General features: G+C 49.2%; 9 protein-coding genes across 9 annotated transcripts; 4 read left to right on the forward strand and 5 right to left on the reverse strand.

Annotated features, from left to right (window-relative positions):
* Positions 1-144: 144 nt before the first annotated feature.
* On the forward strand, positions 145-2,685 carry FPRO_14935 (putative beta-glucosidase precursor; the record flags this gene model as incomplete). Its single annotated transcript, XM_031220801.1, has 6 exons — positions 145-265; positions 322-633; positions 681-838; positions 882-1,297; positions 1,322-1,724; positions 1,771-2,685. The coding sequence occupies 6 exons, from the start codon at positions 145-147 to the stop codon at positions 2,683-2,685; spliced, it is 2,325 nt and encodes a 774-aa protein (XP_031086423.1).
* A 51-nt stretch (positions 2,686-2,736) lies between these two features.
* On the reverse strand, positions 2,737-4,499 carry FPRO_14934 (uncharacterized protein; the record flags this gene model as incomplete). Its single annotated transcript, XM_031220802.1, has 3 exons — positions 2,737-3,120; positions 3,169-3,484; positions 3,532-4,499. The coding sequence occupies 3 exons, from the start codon at positions 4,497-4,499 to the stop codon at positions 2,737-2,739; spliced, it is 1,668 nt and encodes a 555-aa protein (XP_031086424.1).
* A 770-nt stretch (positions 4,500-5,269) lies between these two features.
* FPRO_14933 (uncharacterized protein) lies at positions 5,270-6,663 on the forward strand (the record flags this gene model as incomplete). The annotated part of the gene is made up of 4 exons (XM_031220803.1): positions 5,270-5,353; positions 5,405-6,186; positions 6,239-6,369; positions 6,416-6,663. The coding sequence occupies 4 exons, from the start codon at positions 5,270-5,272 to the stop codon at positions 6,661-6,663; spliced, it is 1,245 nt and encodes a 414-aa protein (XP_031086425.1).
* A 664-nt stretch (positions 6,664-7,327) lies between these two features.
* On the forward strand, positions 7,328-9,181 carry FPRO_14932 (uncharacterized protein; the record flags this gene model as incomplete). The annotated part of the gene is made up of 8 exons (XM_031220805.1): positions 7,328-7,485; positions 7,535-7,628; positions 7,678-7,802; positions 7,850-8,108; positions 8,159-8,422; positions 8,471-8,637; positions 8,684-8,918; positions 8,984-9,181. 8 exons carry the CDS (start codon positions 7,328-7,330, stop codon positions 9,179-9,181), a joined length of 1,500 nt encoding a protein of 499 aa, XP_031086426.1.
* Positions 9,182-9,797: 616 nt separating this feature from the next.
* Positions 9,798-10,686, forward strand: FPRO_14931 (uncharacterized protein; the record flags this gene model as incomplete). The annotated part of the gene is made up of 3 exons (XM_031220806.1): positions 9,798-10,149; positions 10,204-10,334; positions 10,393-10,686. The coding sequence occupies 3 exons, from the start codon at positions 9,798-9,800 to the stop codon at positions 10,684-10,686; spliced, it is 777 nt and encodes a 258-aa protein (XP_031086427.1).
* A 142-nt stretch (positions 10,687-10,828) lies between these two features.
* Positions 10,829-11,407, reverse strand: FPRO_14930 (uncharacterized protein; the record flags this gene model as incomplete). Its single annotated transcript, XM_031220807.1, has 1 exon — positions 10,829-11,407. One exon carries the CDS (start codon positions 11,405-11,407, stop codon positions 10,829-10,831), a length of 579 nt encoding a protein of 192 aa, XP_031086428.1.
* Positions 11,408-11,999: 592 nt separating this feature from the next.
* FPRO_14929 (uncharacterized protein) lies at positions 12,000-12,225 on the reverse strand (the record flags this gene model as incomplete). The annotated part of the gene is given in 4 exon segments (XM_031220808.1): positions 12,000-12,022; positions 12,038-12,093; positions 12,158-12,204; positions 12,211-12,225. Coding segments are annotated over 4 exon segments (141 nt in total).
* Positions 12,226-12,941: 716 nt separating this feature from the next.
* On the reverse strand, positions 12,942-13,866 carry FPRO_14928 (uncharacterized protein; the record flags this gene model as incomplete). The annotated part of the gene is made up of 3 exons (XM_031220809.1): positions 12,942-13,181; positions 13,230-13,665; positions 13,718-13,866. 3 exons carry the CDS (start codon positions 13,864-13,866, stop codon positions 12,942-12,944), a joined length of 825 nt encoding a protein of 274 aa, XP_031086430.1.
* Positions 13,867-14,250: 384 nt separating this feature from the next.
* On the reverse strand, positions 14,251-15,299 carry FPRO_14927 (uncharacterized protein; the record flags this gene model as incomplete). The annotated part of the gene is made up of 3 exons (XM_031220810.1): positions 14,251-14,501; positions 14,565-15,138; positions 15,195-15,299. The coding sequence occupies 3 exons, from the start codon at positions 15,297-15,299 to the stop codon at positions 14,251-14,253; spliced, it is 930 nt and encodes a 309-aa protein (XP_031086431.1).
* Positions 15,300-15,444: the final 145 nt, after the last annotated feature.

Below are 15,444 nucleotides of genomic sequence, written 5' to 3' on the forward strand. Positions count from 1 at the left end.
ACGGAGTTTCCGCGATCCTCGTCCAATGACGTATTTACGGGGCATATCGGCTAATCACCGGTTTATTCGCTGTTCATGCAACAAAGCTCAGGTAACGCGATGAACTGATAAATACAAGCAACAACACCTCCGCTCCCTTTCAAGATGAGGATCTGCGAGGTACTTCCTGACATGATGTGGTCGACTAAACTCTTGTGTCTTGCACTGCAAGTCGCGTCTTCATTCTCTCTCCCTGCTGAGATTCCGACCGAAGAGTATCCATCGCGTAAGCTTCGCCTAGTAACTTTGACCCCTGATGGCGCTAACCTAACCTCTTGACAGCGCAAGGAACTGGCAAAGGAATTTGGAAAGATGCATACGAAAAAGCACAGCAGTTCGTGGATCGATTAACGCTTGAAGAGAAAGTCAATGTCACGCGTGGTTTTGCAGCGGATAATGTTTGTGCCGGCAACACGGGTACTATTCCACGCCTTGGGTGGCCGGGTTTGTGTCTCCATGATGCAGGCAATGGAGTGAGAGCGACGGATTTTGTCAATTCGTATCCTTCTGCTCTGCATGTTGGGGCGAGTTGGGATAAGAATTTAACGTATCAGAGGGGGTATTATATGGGGAAGGAATTCAAGGCCAAGGGAGGTGAGTATCAGCATCTTGGGTGGATTTCTCATACTGACCATGGTCAGTCAATGTCCTTCTTGGTCCAAATGTTGGGCCATTGGGAAGAACACCTCTTGGCGGACGAAACTGGGAGGGTTTCTCGGTTGATCCGTACCTGACGGGCCAACTCAGCGCAGAGTCCATCATCGGGCATCAAGACGCCGGAGTCATCGCCAACGTCAAAGTCAGTACCTCCTCCCATCCACCAACACCACTAACAACCACAGCACTTCATCGCCAACGAACAAGAAACCTACCGTCGTCCTTACTTTGGCATTGAAGCAGTATCCTCCAACGTCGACGACAAGACTCTTCACGAGTATTATCTCTGGCCCTTTGTGGACTCGGTAAGAGCAGGCGTCGCGTCGGTGATGTGTTCATATAACCGCGTCAACGGAACTTATGCCTGCGAGAACAGCAAGCTCATGAATGGACTTCTGAAGACTGAGCTTGAGTTTGAGGGGTTTGTGTTGCTGGATTGGAACGCGCAGCATAATCTTGAGAGCGCGAATGCGGGACTCGATATGGTCATGCCAATGGGTGGATTCTGGGGGGAGAACTTGACGATGGCTGTTGAGAATGGGACAGTTAAGGAGGAGAGGGTCACGGATATGGCTACCAGGCAAGTATCACCAAACACTGAGTGAGTGTTTACTGACGATGGCAGAATCCTGGCCGCTTGGTACCTCGTTGGCCAAGACGTCGACTTTCCGACCCCCGGCATCGGAATGAAGAACCTCTCCCTTCCCCACGAACAAGTCGAAGCTCGAATCTCTGAATCACGGCCAACTTTGCTCGAGGGTGCCATCGCAGGGCATGTACTGGTCAAGAATGAAAACAACACTCTTCCCTTTGCTCAGAAGCCCAAGATGATCTCTGTTTTCGGGTACGATGCCACCGTCGCCAAGACGAAGAATACGGATAATCTTTTCCAGCTGGGATATACCTCTTCGCCTGAGATGGGACAGGCTGTTCTTGGGACTGAAGAGCACTTTGACCAAGCTGCCAAGGGAGGGACTATTGTATCGGGTGGTAGGGCAGCCGCTAACTCACCACCATACATCAGCGATGTAAGTTTTCTCTCTTTCCCCCAAGAAATCTACTAAAAAGATACAGCCCCTTAGCGCGATTCAGCAGAGAGCCGCAAAGGATGGAAGCTGGGTGAACTGGGACCTCTCATCCTCCAACCCCGACGTGAACGGCGCAACTGATGTCTGTCTCGTCTTCATCAACGCCATGGCAACAGAAGGTTGGGACCGCGATGGTCTTCACGACGACTTCAGCGACGCACTGATCCTTAATGTTGCATCGAAATGCGCCAACACGATTGTTACAATCCACGCAGCTGGGATTCGTCTCGTTGATCAGTGGATCGAGCATCCTAACATCACAGCAACAATCATCGCTCATCTTCCCGGTCAAGATAGTGGCGAGGCGCTTGTGAAGCTTCTTTATGGTGAGGCCGATTTCTCAGGAAAGTTGCCGTATACCCTGGCCAAGAACGAGAGTGATTATACGCCGTACAAGCCCTGTGGACTGGAGGAAGGCAGCAAGGATCCGCAGTGCGACTTCACTGAAGGCGTGTATTTGGATTACCGCTCTTTCGACGACAGGGATGTCACCCCGAGGTTTGAGTTTGGGTTTGGCCTTGGCTACACCGAGTTCGAGTACTCTGACTTGGTAGTCAAGGTTGCTGAGACAAGTGCTTCGGCTGCTGCTACCGATCTCTGGAGTACGTTTGCTACCGCCCAAGCCACTGTCTCAAACGTTGGAAAGCGAGATGGCGAGGAAGTTGTTCAAATGTACGTCGCTATTCCAAACAGTCCTCCCAAGCAACTCCGAGGTTTCGAAAAGGTCAAGATCAGCAAGGGAGAATCTGCTGATATTCCATTTGAGCTCACAAGACGTGACCTGAGCATTTGGGACGTTGTCAAGCAAGACTGGACGCTTCAATCAGGCAACTACACCATTTTCGTCGGCTCCAGCAGCCGTGCCCTCCCCCTAAAAGAATCATTTACCATAGAGGTTTAGAAGCCAAATCTATAAACTTTTTAATTACAAAACCATATAAGAATAAACGAGTTACTGTGCTCCCTCATTACTGGCACTTAATCCCCCGCACTGTTCAAGTATCAACCCCGGGACTCCAAACCGCGGTAGTAAAACCCTCGCTTTTGCAAGCTGCGTAGATAGCCAAGTCTGATTCGTCTTGCTGAGTGCTACAGAGAGCGACCACATGAAACGGTAGACTTGGCGGGGGTCTTCTTCGAGGGCTTTCGTGGCGACGCTGAAGATGTAGGATAGGGAGGGTTCTGGCTTGAAGGGCGTTTCGTTGTAGGTGTCTAGGCTGGAGCAGAGGATCTGCAGGGCGTGGAAGTCAAGGGCGGCTGCATAGACTGTCCACATGAGGCGTTTTCCTCCAGAACTGGGAGTCTTTTTGGCGAGGAGGAGAATATCGACGAATTCCTGTGGTCGTTAGTTATATTACATGCCTGGAGAGATGAGTTGCCATACCTCACCGAAGTTTTCGACATGCCGCCAGAGTTTCTTCAGATCGTCGTATCCACCGTGCGTCGTTGACCGTGCTAGTCTGAGAAGCTCAAGTTTAGATCCTTGACAGAGGTGATATAATCGGAGAGGGCGATAATTCTCCATATCGTCGAGGAGTTCTGATATAGGATATTGCTCACCCCACATCTTGGGAAGAGCTGATCGAACACTGAGGAAGAGATGTTCATGTGAGATGTAGTCATGAGCGTCGCGTGATAGAAAGTCAAGACAGAACTGTCCGCTGTTCATGTTGCCTGTTGCCGAGTCCGCATCGAGGTATCTATAACTGTCAGTAAATGAAACTGTAGTTATAATCAGTGACCTTACAATGTATACAGCAGCATCGCCTGCGCAACGCACGGTAACTTCTTCCCAGTCGCCTGTCCATCATCCCGCAAATACGGGCCCAAAAATAACCGTATTCCATCAAGATGCAGCAGCGACGCCCCCGTAGTCTCTGAATCACAAGCCTCATATCTCAAAATCAGAAACCACATCGTAAATAGCGCATCGATATCGCAATCCTGCTCCGGCGTCTGACAAATACGATCCAACAACGATGATAGATCCTTTAGCGCTTGTGTATAATGCGCCGCCGCCGCCGCTGCTAGGCGACTCGCCCTCTCCAACGAGACACTCGTATCGACGACTTCCTGCGCAATAAGAAGCTCCCTCGCTCGTAGCTCCATATTCGCGACTGCGATGAAACTCCTCATTACGCCGGGATACACATTCGCGATGTTCGTATAGATATACGAAAAGTTACTCCATTGCCAGAGCTTTCCATAACTCACCACCATAGTCGAATAAGGGATGTACGCAAAAGCCGCTCTGTCCTGCTCACTCAACTGCAGTGAATTCGCAAGTGGTATATGCGCCGCTGATAAATGCGACCGTGGCAAGTGAAAGTCATGGCCGCTCGCCGGCGAAACAGGACTTCCAGAGTCAAAACTCGCCGGCGATTCACTCGACGCCAGCAACCGCGGGCTCCCATACGCAGGACTCTCAACCCTCTTCCCCCTTGCACTGAGAGCCTGGCCCGGTTCGAGCCATTCGCACTTATTAGGACTGTTCTCGCAGCGTTTGCAAACAGGTCTTTGCTCGTCACACTTGACTTTTCGGATACGACATGTCAAACACCCTTGATGAATATTTTTGTTAGCAGCGATATCGGAAGGGATGTTGTGTTCCGGGCGTACCGTTTTTGGAACGCGCTTTTCGGCGATCTGCGATGGGGGAGGGCATGGCGGGCGGAGATATGACTCGGGAATAGAGACGCGCTGGGAAAATAACATGGGATCGTGTATTGTGTAATTGTGATGCAACGTGCAACTGAATCAGTTTTTTTCCCCCTTCGCCAGCGCGTTAACGTACAAGTTGTGGGGGGAATTGGGGTTGGCATTGGGGAGAAATTTGTGATAGTGATTGCATGGGGGACGTTTCCAAGGATGAGTGAGGGATGTCGGGAGGAGATACCGATGAATTGAGTTTGTGTTAGTACGAATATAGCTAGTCTTGATTATTATTTCTAAGGTCCTTGCAGCTCTCGTTTAATTGTGCATTCTATCATATCAGCTCTATCCGTACACCCGTATATCCGTGCTACGTAGTATCCAAGACCAGGTCCATCAACTCAAACGAGCTCGTTATCTCCTCCATCAACAGAAATCGTCATCATCAAGGCCATGACGAGCTTATTAATTCTACCCATGAAAATCTTGTCCTCCATCAGCCTCCAACTGCGATAACACCTCCCCAGCCTCTCATTGGACCCGTCGGCTAATTTTAGTGGCCGTCGGTCTACGTTACCCGTCGCAAAACTGCCGCACTGACCCCCTGAAGCTCCCCTGTAAGCAGCAAAAAACTAGCCGAAAATGGCCACATTGGGACATTTTCTGTCTCGCGGAGTTTCCTGATTCATGCAGCCAGCGGGCGTCATGAAATTCAGCTCGGATTGTGTCATGACCCGCAGGAGCTAGAACCGCAGTTTCTTTCTTATAAGCTGGCCAAGCCCGGGATAGTTTAGTTCCTGGGGTAATTTCATTGTAATTACCAACTGACCAAGATGTCTTCCAACGAGCAGCTTTACGAAAAGATCTCCAAGTCTGTTGCTCATCATGAGCAGGACTTGGCAGACATTTGCAAAAAGGTACACAACACCACTTCGACAGCTTCGGGTGAGCTTTTCTAATATCCTTAGATCCATGAGAACCCAGAGCTCAACTACAAGGAGTTCAAAGCCCACGACAACGTCTGCAATCTAATGCACCGTCTCGGCTACAACGTCAAGCGCTCCGCCTACGGCATCCAAACCTCGTTCGAAGTCGAATCCGGCCAGGGCGGCAAACTCATCGTCTTCAACGCAGAATACGACGCTCTTCCCGGTCTGGGCCATGCTTGTGGCCACAACCTCATCGCAACAAGCTCCATCGCCGCATTCATCGCCACCGCCGAAACCATACGCTCCCTCGACATCCCCGGTCGCGTTCGTCTCCTCGGAACACCAGCTGAAGAAGGTGGCGGAGGAAAAGTCCACCTTATTAAAGCTGGTGCATACGAAGGCGTAGATGCGTGTCTTATGGCTCATCCGACAGGGAGACTGTCGCCGCAGGGGGAGAAGAATATAGATGGCGTTTCGGCAGCAAGGTCGAGTGCGAGGAGACAGATCAAGGTGGCGTTTACGGGGCAGAATGCTCACGCGGGGAATACGCCATGGCATGGGAAGAATGCGCTCGATGCGGTTGTTTCATCTTACGTGAATATTTCGCTGCTGAGACAGCAGATTCAACCTACAGAGCGAATTCACGGTGTTATTAGAAATGGAGGTGCTGAGCCAAATATCATTCCTGATTCAACAAATCTGGAGTATTATTTGAGAGCTGCTGGGGCTGATCAAATCAAGGAGCTCACGGGGAGGGTAGAGGCTTGTTTTAAAGCTGGGGCGATCGCTACGGGCTGCCAAGTGCAGTGCAGTTGCGAATCGTGAGTCAAGGTTGCCGCATGGGCTGTGGAAGCCTCACTAACGAACTCGCAGAGATCAAGATTACATGGAGCTTCGACCGAACATGTCCATGTCGAACGAGTTCACAAGACACATGCAAGCCTTTGGGCGAGATTACATCGGAGACGCAAACCAACCACCAATGGGCGCATCAACAGACATGGGTAAGTCCGCTGCCACTTCTTTCCTCAGCTCTACTGACATTCCTAGGCAACGTTACATACTGCGTCCCAGGTATTCACCCCATGTTCGCTGTCGGAACAGAAGATCCTTTGGTGCAACCCCATACACCCAAGTTTGCAGAGGCAGCTGGAACAAGAGAAGCATTTGAGAGAGCTTTGGATTGTGCAAAGGGATTAGCAGCTACAGCTTGCGAGATGCTGCTTCAGACTGAGTTGATGGATCAAGCAAGGGAGGAGTTTAAGAGGGATGTTGAGCCGATTGGTTATAGACTTTAGATCACTTTGAATGATGAGATAATGAAGCCTTGGTTATACTCTTATGTCATCTTAATTCCGTTGTTATCAAACGGGCGGTGATATCCGCGTTGTAATTCCTTTTTCAGCCACCGTTGATACCGCTCATGTGATAAGACCGCATATGCATGTCTTTGATGAAGATAATGCATCGTCACTATCTACGCCGCGGAGCCATGATGGGCAACCATCGGCGTACTAACACCCACCAAATATTCGCCGTCCCCCGCATTCCGGCGCTACCCAAAGAGTCGGGTCCGTCGCAGCAACACTATCGCCTAGCCGAGTCAGCCAATCGGCAACGCCAGAACCTCCATTTGCCGACTGAACCAATTAGCATGTAACGATATCCGAGCTGGAGAAACTAGCAGTACGGCTCTTTCCAACGGGTAGTGAAATAACTTCAACTTTTCAGACGTGAATGGTATCTCCCTCCTTGATCAGAACGTCAGTGCTGAGATAGTATCCCCAGACTTATCTTGAGTTTATGCGGGGGTGGAGACAGGTTGAGATCAAGAGATAAAGCCACTGGTCTAGATGCTCCCTTGGACATCTACTTAACTGGCTTCGAGCCCTCCCTACTCAATCAATTATCAACTCTTCTTTATTCTCTTGTTTCAACACTTACAAGATATTCTTTGACACTATGGCTTCTGATAGAGAAGACAAGACCAACTTCCCGGCTCAGGACCCTGATGCGAAGATGGGTGAGACATTGAGCCTTCAGGGGTCGATGCAGGTTGCAGAGGAGGGAGTTGAAAACCACTATAGGGGGAAAAAGGTCCTGAGAAGGATTGATCTTTGGTAAGTTTTCCTTCAGCTGGAGATGAAGAGTGCTAACGTTGGTGTCCAGCTTGATGCCTCTTCTTCTTGTGTCATACACACTGCAGTTCCTTGACAAGCAGTCACTCAACTTTGCTTCCATCATGGGCATTATCGACGATTTGGTCAGTATACATCGATATAGAGGTACTCCGCGTTCACTAACAAGAGTAGGACCTCGTTGGATCAAGATATAGCTGGTGCAGCAGCGCCTTCTACTTCGGCTACCTCGCCTTCAGCTACCCAGCATCATGGCTAATGGTCCGTCTGCCCCTTGGCAAGTATCTCGCTGGATCAAGGTAACCACTCAACAATCCTGCACGACTTTCCCACTAACATATTACAGTCTCGCTTGGGCCATCATCCTCTGCTGCCACGCCGCAGTCCAAACCTTCCCCGGTCTTCTCGTCGCTCGTTTCTTCCTCGGCGTAGCAGAAGCTTCCATCTCGCCTGGTTTCTCCCTCATCACTGGAATGTGGTATAAGCGAGAGGAACAGCCTTTCCGACATGGCATTTGGTTCTTGGGTAATGCCATTGCTACTTCCTTTGGTGGGCTGTTGGCGTACGGTATCGCTCACATTGGCGGTGCCCTTGAGTCTTGGAGAGTAAGTGCCACCATCTGTGCTGAGTAACAACCGCTGACTCCTTTACACAGTGGCTCTTTATCATCTTCGGTCTCATCACTCTCGCCTGGGCCATCGTGCTCGCTATCTTCCTTCCCGACACCCCCGACAACGCACGTTTCCTCGATCAACAACAGCGCATTGATGCCGTCGATCGCATTCGAAGTAACCAAACCGGCATGAAGAACAACAGCTTCAAGTGGGAACAAGTCCGCGAGGTCATCAAGGACCCCAATGTCCTGCTGTTGATGGTCTTCCAAGTTGCCTTCAGCATCCCCAATGGTGCACACACCACTGTGAGTGATACCCGTATACGGCTACAATAATTATCTGACAGCTTGTAGTTCAGTAGTCTTGTCATGGCCGGTTTTGGCTTCAGCCGTTTCCAGGTCTACCTCCTCAACATGCCCATGGGTGCCATCCTCGCTTTCTTTGCTCTGGGATCAACATACCTTTGCAGTCGTTTCAACGGCTACAGAACCATTATCGGCGCATGCCTCAGCTTGATCAGGTAAGCATCTCCGGCCTCGTGTGACTTCGCCATCTAACTGTTACAGTTTGGCTGGCTCGCTTCTTGTTCGCTACGGTCCCAACCAAGGAAGTCGACTCTTTGGACTGTGGATCTTTGTCGCGTTCGCTGCTGGCTTCCCCATTTCCCTGTCTATGGTCGCTTCCAACGTCGCTGGCTTTACCAAGAAGAGTGTTGCCGCCGCGATGATGTTTATGGCATATACCACCGGTAACATCATCGGCCCTTTTCTATTTTTCGCCCGCGAGGCACCTGAATACTCGGTAAGTCAACCAGTCACTGTCATGACAGTGCCTATCCTGGAAGAAAGCTGATGTCATGACTCTAGAGCGGTTTCTTGGCGACGACGATCTGTTTCGGCATTTCGACTGTGACTATGATCGTTCTCCGATTCGTGCTGATCGCCGAGAATAAGCGACGCGATAAGCTCCAGCAGACAAGCTCTGGTCTTCAGGATGATACAGAGCATCTTGAGATCTCCGATGTCACTGACAGAAAGAACCTCAACTTCCGTTATGTTTACTAAACACGAAAGGTCGATGATTGGGGACAGTTCATCGTAGCTAGATAGTATTATTCATAGTCCAAGTGAATGCAATTTATTCTTCAACAGCCATCTCTTCACATCTTGTATACACCCAGACCTTGGGGTCAAATTTGCAACGCAGCGACTCATGTTGTATAATTTACCAACCTTCCCCACCCCAAGATTCCACAAGCTGAAGGGCTGACTTCTGAATTTGTCTTCGGACTGTGTCCTCTAGAGTCCTAAATACAAGTCACTGCACTTTACACGTGGTAAGCCAAGGCTCACTGCATACGCCTCGTCGGAATGGAGCTCCCAATGCAGCTAATAAACTTCGGGACAGATATTTGGGGTAGTATAAAGATCTCTATTCGTGACTGTACTTCCCGAAGGGCCGAAATGCTCTGCGAATCCGGAGGGTCCGAAGAAACTAGCCGGTTCACATCGGTTGCACAGTCGCAGATCCCTATCGGGCGTTGAAACCGCTGACCATATGATTGACCCTCGACGACGTGTCTAATGACTTCGGCGATGTCTGAAAGTATAAGACAGGAGTTTATAATCTCAGACCAACAACTCTTTCGTCAGTTAATTCAGTCGCAATCACTAATCTACTATGAGACTTCACAGCTTCGCTGCCCAATTTCTTGAAATCGCATCCAGTAGCGCCTTTCTCATCACAGACGAAGGCGTCAGATGCCGTAGCGGTCCAATGACAAGCCATGCCATCCAGCAACAGTTTATCAAGGGTACTGATGTGACCATCACCTACCAGACCGAGGGCACCAACATTGAAGGCAACACTCTCTGGGACAAGACGACGTTCGGGTGCTATGTGTCCGACTACTATGTCGCTACAGGATCAAGCGGGTACGTGACCTCCAAGTGTCGTTCGTGTAGACCGCCCAAGTCGAATGCGGCGACTGTCAATCTCATCGCCAGCTTCGAGGGCTTCAGGTCCGATGTTTGTGAGTAAAGTCTCGCAGATAATTGTTCCTTGGATTGAGGCTGATGGTTTCCAGACAACGATCCTACCGGAAATCCGACAGTGGGGTATGGCCATCTATGTGATGCACCCCAGTGCAGCGAAGTCAAGTATCCCATTCCGCTTTCTGTCGCGAATGGAAAGAAGCTGTTGGTAGATGACATGAAGGTTTGTTCTCGTCGCTAGCAGAAGGGATCTTTATCACTAATCATGCCTGCCTCTGTAGGATTTTGAAGTCTGTCTCACAGCCATGCTCAACAGCAAAGCAAAGCTCAACAGGAACCAATATGGTGCCCTCATAAGTTGGGCTTTCAACATGGGCTGCGGCAATGCTCAATCTTCTACTCTTGTTGGGCGTCTGAACAACGGGGAAGATCCCAATACTGTCATCTCCCAAGAGCTTCCTCACTGGGTGTATGCCAGTGGCCAGCGGCTTCCGGGCTTGCTTCGTCGAAGGAATGCTGAGATTGAGCTGGCTCAGAAGCCGACTCGCCGTAGAGCTTTGCCGAAGAGCTGCTGAGTCCTGTAGTGATCATTTCAGGCCTGCTCAGGTTGACGGATAACTTATGTCAGCTGAGAGACCGGAACTAGACGTAAAACGGGGACTGGACAGGAGCAAGGTGCTGGGATACTTGTTTTGTTGCAGTTGGTATCTCGTATTGTCACGAAATCTCTCCAGAGATAAACTTTGAACATGCATCATCCACCATCCCTTGCCCAATTGCAACCTGATAGCTCTCTGATTTCGTAGCGACCCATGGCATCAACATCCTATGCGCCTCAATTGTCACAATCCCATATACCTCCCAGTTGTCATCCCCCGAACTCGACGGTGTAGCTGTACTAGGCGTGCTAACAGAATCCGCCGCTGCCTCACTGGGTCTAGGCCTGACATACCACTGCGTCCAGCTTATCACACCCGCAGGCGCATCTGTCCTCGATACAATTCCATTCGGCACTCTCTGGAAGATAATCGGCCATTTTAAATCCCTCTGAACCCCCGGTCCGAGTCGCATGACCTCATAAGCCTGATAACAACATAGACTTTGCCCTGGATCTGATGAGTCGAAGAATCGATCATTGGCAACGAGTGCATAGTCTAAATCTGACTTTTCCCATGATCTCATGCCAGGGTTGTGGCGTAACACGGGCTCGTATGTCTGTATGTAGTCGAGGACAGTTTGGTGAGGGATGTGGCCGGGTATTGGCACGTTGACGAAGCAGTGGTGCTGCGAGCGCATGCTCGCTTATATTACTGCGAACTAGAATCCGTCAGACACGACCATGGTAGCGGATTGGTTGTTTCCAGCAATCTTACGACGAATGAGAACCCTGGTTGTCCCTCGATTGAATGAGGCTCAAGTAAAGTGACAAATAGATGGTGTCTGAGAGCCAAGCGGCGTGTCTAGCGTAGGGAAACACGTTATCCGGCGTGGCAATGAGGAGCATTGATGACTGTTGCAGAGATTGATAACAGAAGAATGACGAAGTCATCGCCAAGATTCAGGTTCGGAGTCGCCCAAGGCCCCGAACACGAGCGGCACGACTCAAGCACGCCAGGATAAGATTGACAGGTCTGTGGGGACGCCATGAGAATCTGGCCAATCACCTCGAGACCAAGTATGGCAAGTTCCGTTGAATCTATTTATAGATGCCAAAATACCCACCGCTAGATTGAGGGACGAGAAATCTGGGAACTCTCCCCATCCAAGACGTCCTTATCTTGCGCTATAAGATAGAATTTCGATGAGCTCATAGTAACAGACAGCCATTTTAGCCGAGACCCTAATAAGTATATTAGACGACATCACTCGGCCTACTACCTGTATTCACTCAAAAGTCATCGTCGTATTGTGCTATACTGGACTTACAGAATGGATCGCCAGACTTGGATGCTTGTACAAATAGGACGAAACTCGATCTTAATCTATGGATGTTTTCTTTTTTATCTGCAGTTCGTTAGGTTTAGATTAATTGTGTAGATTACTAACCCTGGCTGGTAATTACTAGATAAAAGCTCTAGGATATGAACAATACCCTATACCAAAGACAATGTCATTATGTAGGCAGTTAACAAAACGAGTATAACTTAAAATCAACTGATGGAATTGCTTCTCGTTAGCAGTCCCGCTCTTTTATGTAAGTTTGTAAGATACTAATAGTTCAATATCCTGAGATACTTCATGCAGGGCCTGGTCCCGATTGGAATCAGCTTAGCATCGCGGAAGTGCGTTAACAGATCAGATTGGGAGACGTAGAAGAGCGTATATTGACGTGGTCTCCTTGTTTGAAAGTGAGAAGAGCGACTACTCTGCTTCAAGGATAAATTTATAGTAAATTTATAGTAAATTTATAGTAAATTTATTGATCTTTAAAAGACTTCAAATGAATAAATAAAAATGGATCTAACTGCATCATCAATTGACGATGAGTCTCCCCAGCCGGTCTCACCAAGTAGCATCCAATAACCATTCCTAAAGTAAAGTCCCAAGCTATGAGATCCGACAAGCGAGTCAATTCAGTATAGTCACCGAGAAAATCGGCGACCATTCGTGATCCGTGTCCCTGGCAGGGAAGTGACCCGTCACCACCCTCCCAGTGTGAGCCCGATGAGGGAATCCGAACTTTGAGCATGCTCGGCGTCAGGTAGTCGAACGGCTTAAATTGAGAAAAGTGACTCATTAAGATAGAATTGAGATGGACGTGCACCTTGAAGTGCAAAAGGGCCAGCCTCGCCATGTCAGTACAGCATGTTCGGGTAAGGGGGGATGTGGCCTACCGTTGGTAGCACTCGCGGATTATCGGACTTGAGTTTCGATCATCGATCGCCTTTTGATCATATACTCCCATGGATTGGAACAACTGCCATACCTGCTTGCTGTGAAACAAGGGGGATGGAAATGTCTCTACCCCACGGTAGGTGCAGATGATCAGGGAAATGAGAAGAACCTGGAATGTAGGGAGGAACTCAGCTCGAGGACCAGATGAGTCAGTAGCTGGCACGGGAAGTTTGAACTACATGAATATCAGATAACTGATATCTAATAGGAATTCTTATCTCACGAGCTGTTCATAAAGCGTCTTGAGCAAGGCATCGTGATAAAATCGGGCTTTGTCCCTGGTCTCTGGAGTGTCAAGCACCCATAGTCCAGCTGCTAAAACGGCAGCAGTCAGTTCTGGAGGAGGCACTGATTGCAAGAAAGTTCTTTTATGCAGCAGAGGCCAATGGGGGTGAAAGTGCAAAAAGTAAGACGATTCAAGCTCGTTCCGACATGATTCTTGGAGTAGCAGCATGGCTGGATTTGAAGCCAGATTTAAACCTTGAAGTTCTGTGCCAAGAAAAGAGTCCAATGCATTCACAGGAGACTCGCCCAGCTCATACACAGGTACAGTTTCTTGTGATTCAGGCACTGTCTCTTCTGTTGATGGTCCTGGGTCTTCTTGTAGAGCGCCTTGGCCAAGCGGATGGCTGATTGTCTCATGGCGTTTGAGCAGATCACTTGAGGTTTCAGCATGTATAAGCCAGGACTGAGACAGACCGAAGCACCCACCTTCGATTAAAAGTAGCTGGGCATAGCCTGCATGCAAATGAGCGCAGGTTTAAGTGATCCCTCTCATGGCGTAAGAGATGCTCCTTCTTCTTGTACGACCGCTCGCATGCCGTATAGTTGCAGTAGAATCGGGATAGGTCAGAAGACATTTAAGATCTAGAGTATGATAAGTCGATAAAGGACTAGAACTGCTCGTGAGGCGCGATGTGGGATGGAGCATGCTTGTTCCTTGTCCAGCGTATCCTTACTGTTGTGGATCGACAAAAATGCGCGATGTGGGATCTTGGCTGAGCGATGTGGGATGCAGGTTTCTGACTTTACCTGATTCGGTTACTTCGTTTTCAAGAGAACAGCACCCGCTCGAACCGAACTAACCAAATACAGATATGTTTACGAAAAGCTTGGGTCATCTTCTATTTGATCTGGCTTCTATTTGATCTGGATGGCATAATTGACTTCTGAGTATGCGAAGAGTCAACCAACGATAAAATATTCAAGAGCTTTATTAATCACTCTGATAACGCAGGACTAGACTATTTCTTGCATGCAATCTCCAAAGCGTCCCGTGCTGTCATAACTTTTATATCCGGGAAAAGGCTATTAATAGTCTTCTCCGGCTGGAAATCCAACACACCCTGGTCGAACAAGACACCAAGCTCGGCTAGCATGGCTTGCAGCTTTCCTTTGGGGAAGAAGGGGTAGACAGGCATGTGACCCGGAAGCTCCGTGACCTTTCCCGATTTAAGCAACTCGACTGAGTCGTAGGTAATCTCAAATTTGTCGCCTGATGATCCTTGTTAGTTTGGATAAGTAGAGCATATTACTGGTGTTGGAGAACTTATGTTACCTGTTACCTCTTCAGCAAGGCGTGTAAGTTCATTCCACGTAAGCCTGTCGCCGACAATATACGATACTGGCTCCCACTTCTCCAGCGTCAAGAGCTTAGCTGTAAACTTGGCAACATCCCTAGTGTATGTGAAGACCGCTGGCTGGTTCGGGTTGCCTGGGATCGCAGCCTTTCTCGCAGGAATGTCAAGAACTATAGTCAGGGGATCGAGGTAGGTCTTGAGATTCGGGGCACCCCAATAATCAAGAAAGAAGCCATTTGCAACTGCGGTCCATTCCAGGTCAGTCTTCTCCAGTGCATCAAAGAGGGACAGCTTGGCTGCGGCATTGAAGAACCAAGAATGCTCCGGACGATACTTGACCCCCCAGACGCTGGGGATATATCGTTTGGTGGGTTTAGACTTCGCAGCGGCTTGGATAAGACCAATCTCCTGCTCGGGAGGTGTATGTCCACTCAGTGCGGCAACCACGACGTCGACGTGGTTATCCTCGAGCAAGCTTGTGATGCTATCGGGATTGGAGTAATCAATGGGCAGAATACGTGCTCCGAGCTCCCTCTCCAGCGATAGATTGACCTGAGTGTAGAGATGATTAACTTGGGTATCCCGATATCTGGCCCTAATTGACAAACCTTTCGGCCTAAGATGATGACCTCAAAATTGCCATCTGCGATGGTCTCTTCAACGATGAAGCGGCCAACACTACCAGTACCTCCTGCAATAGCTACAACAGGCATGATGAATGGTGTTGAAGATAAGATATAAACAGCGATGTGTAAAGTTATTCTGTAATTTTAAATAAATTGTATCTTGGTTTATATACTTGTACATCCGATTGTGGAGGCTGGTGCTGGTGCTACTGGCTGACAAAGGACCCGGGGT

The sequence above is a fragment of the Fusarium proliferatum genome (genome assembly GCF_900067095.1).
Source record: "Fusarium proliferatum ET1 genome assembly, contig: FPRO_scaffold009, whole genome shotgun sequence".
Taxonomy (NCBI): domain Eukaryota; kingdom Fungi; phylum Ascomycota; class Sordariomycetes; order Hypocreales; family Nectriaceae; genus Fusarium; species Fusarium proliferatum.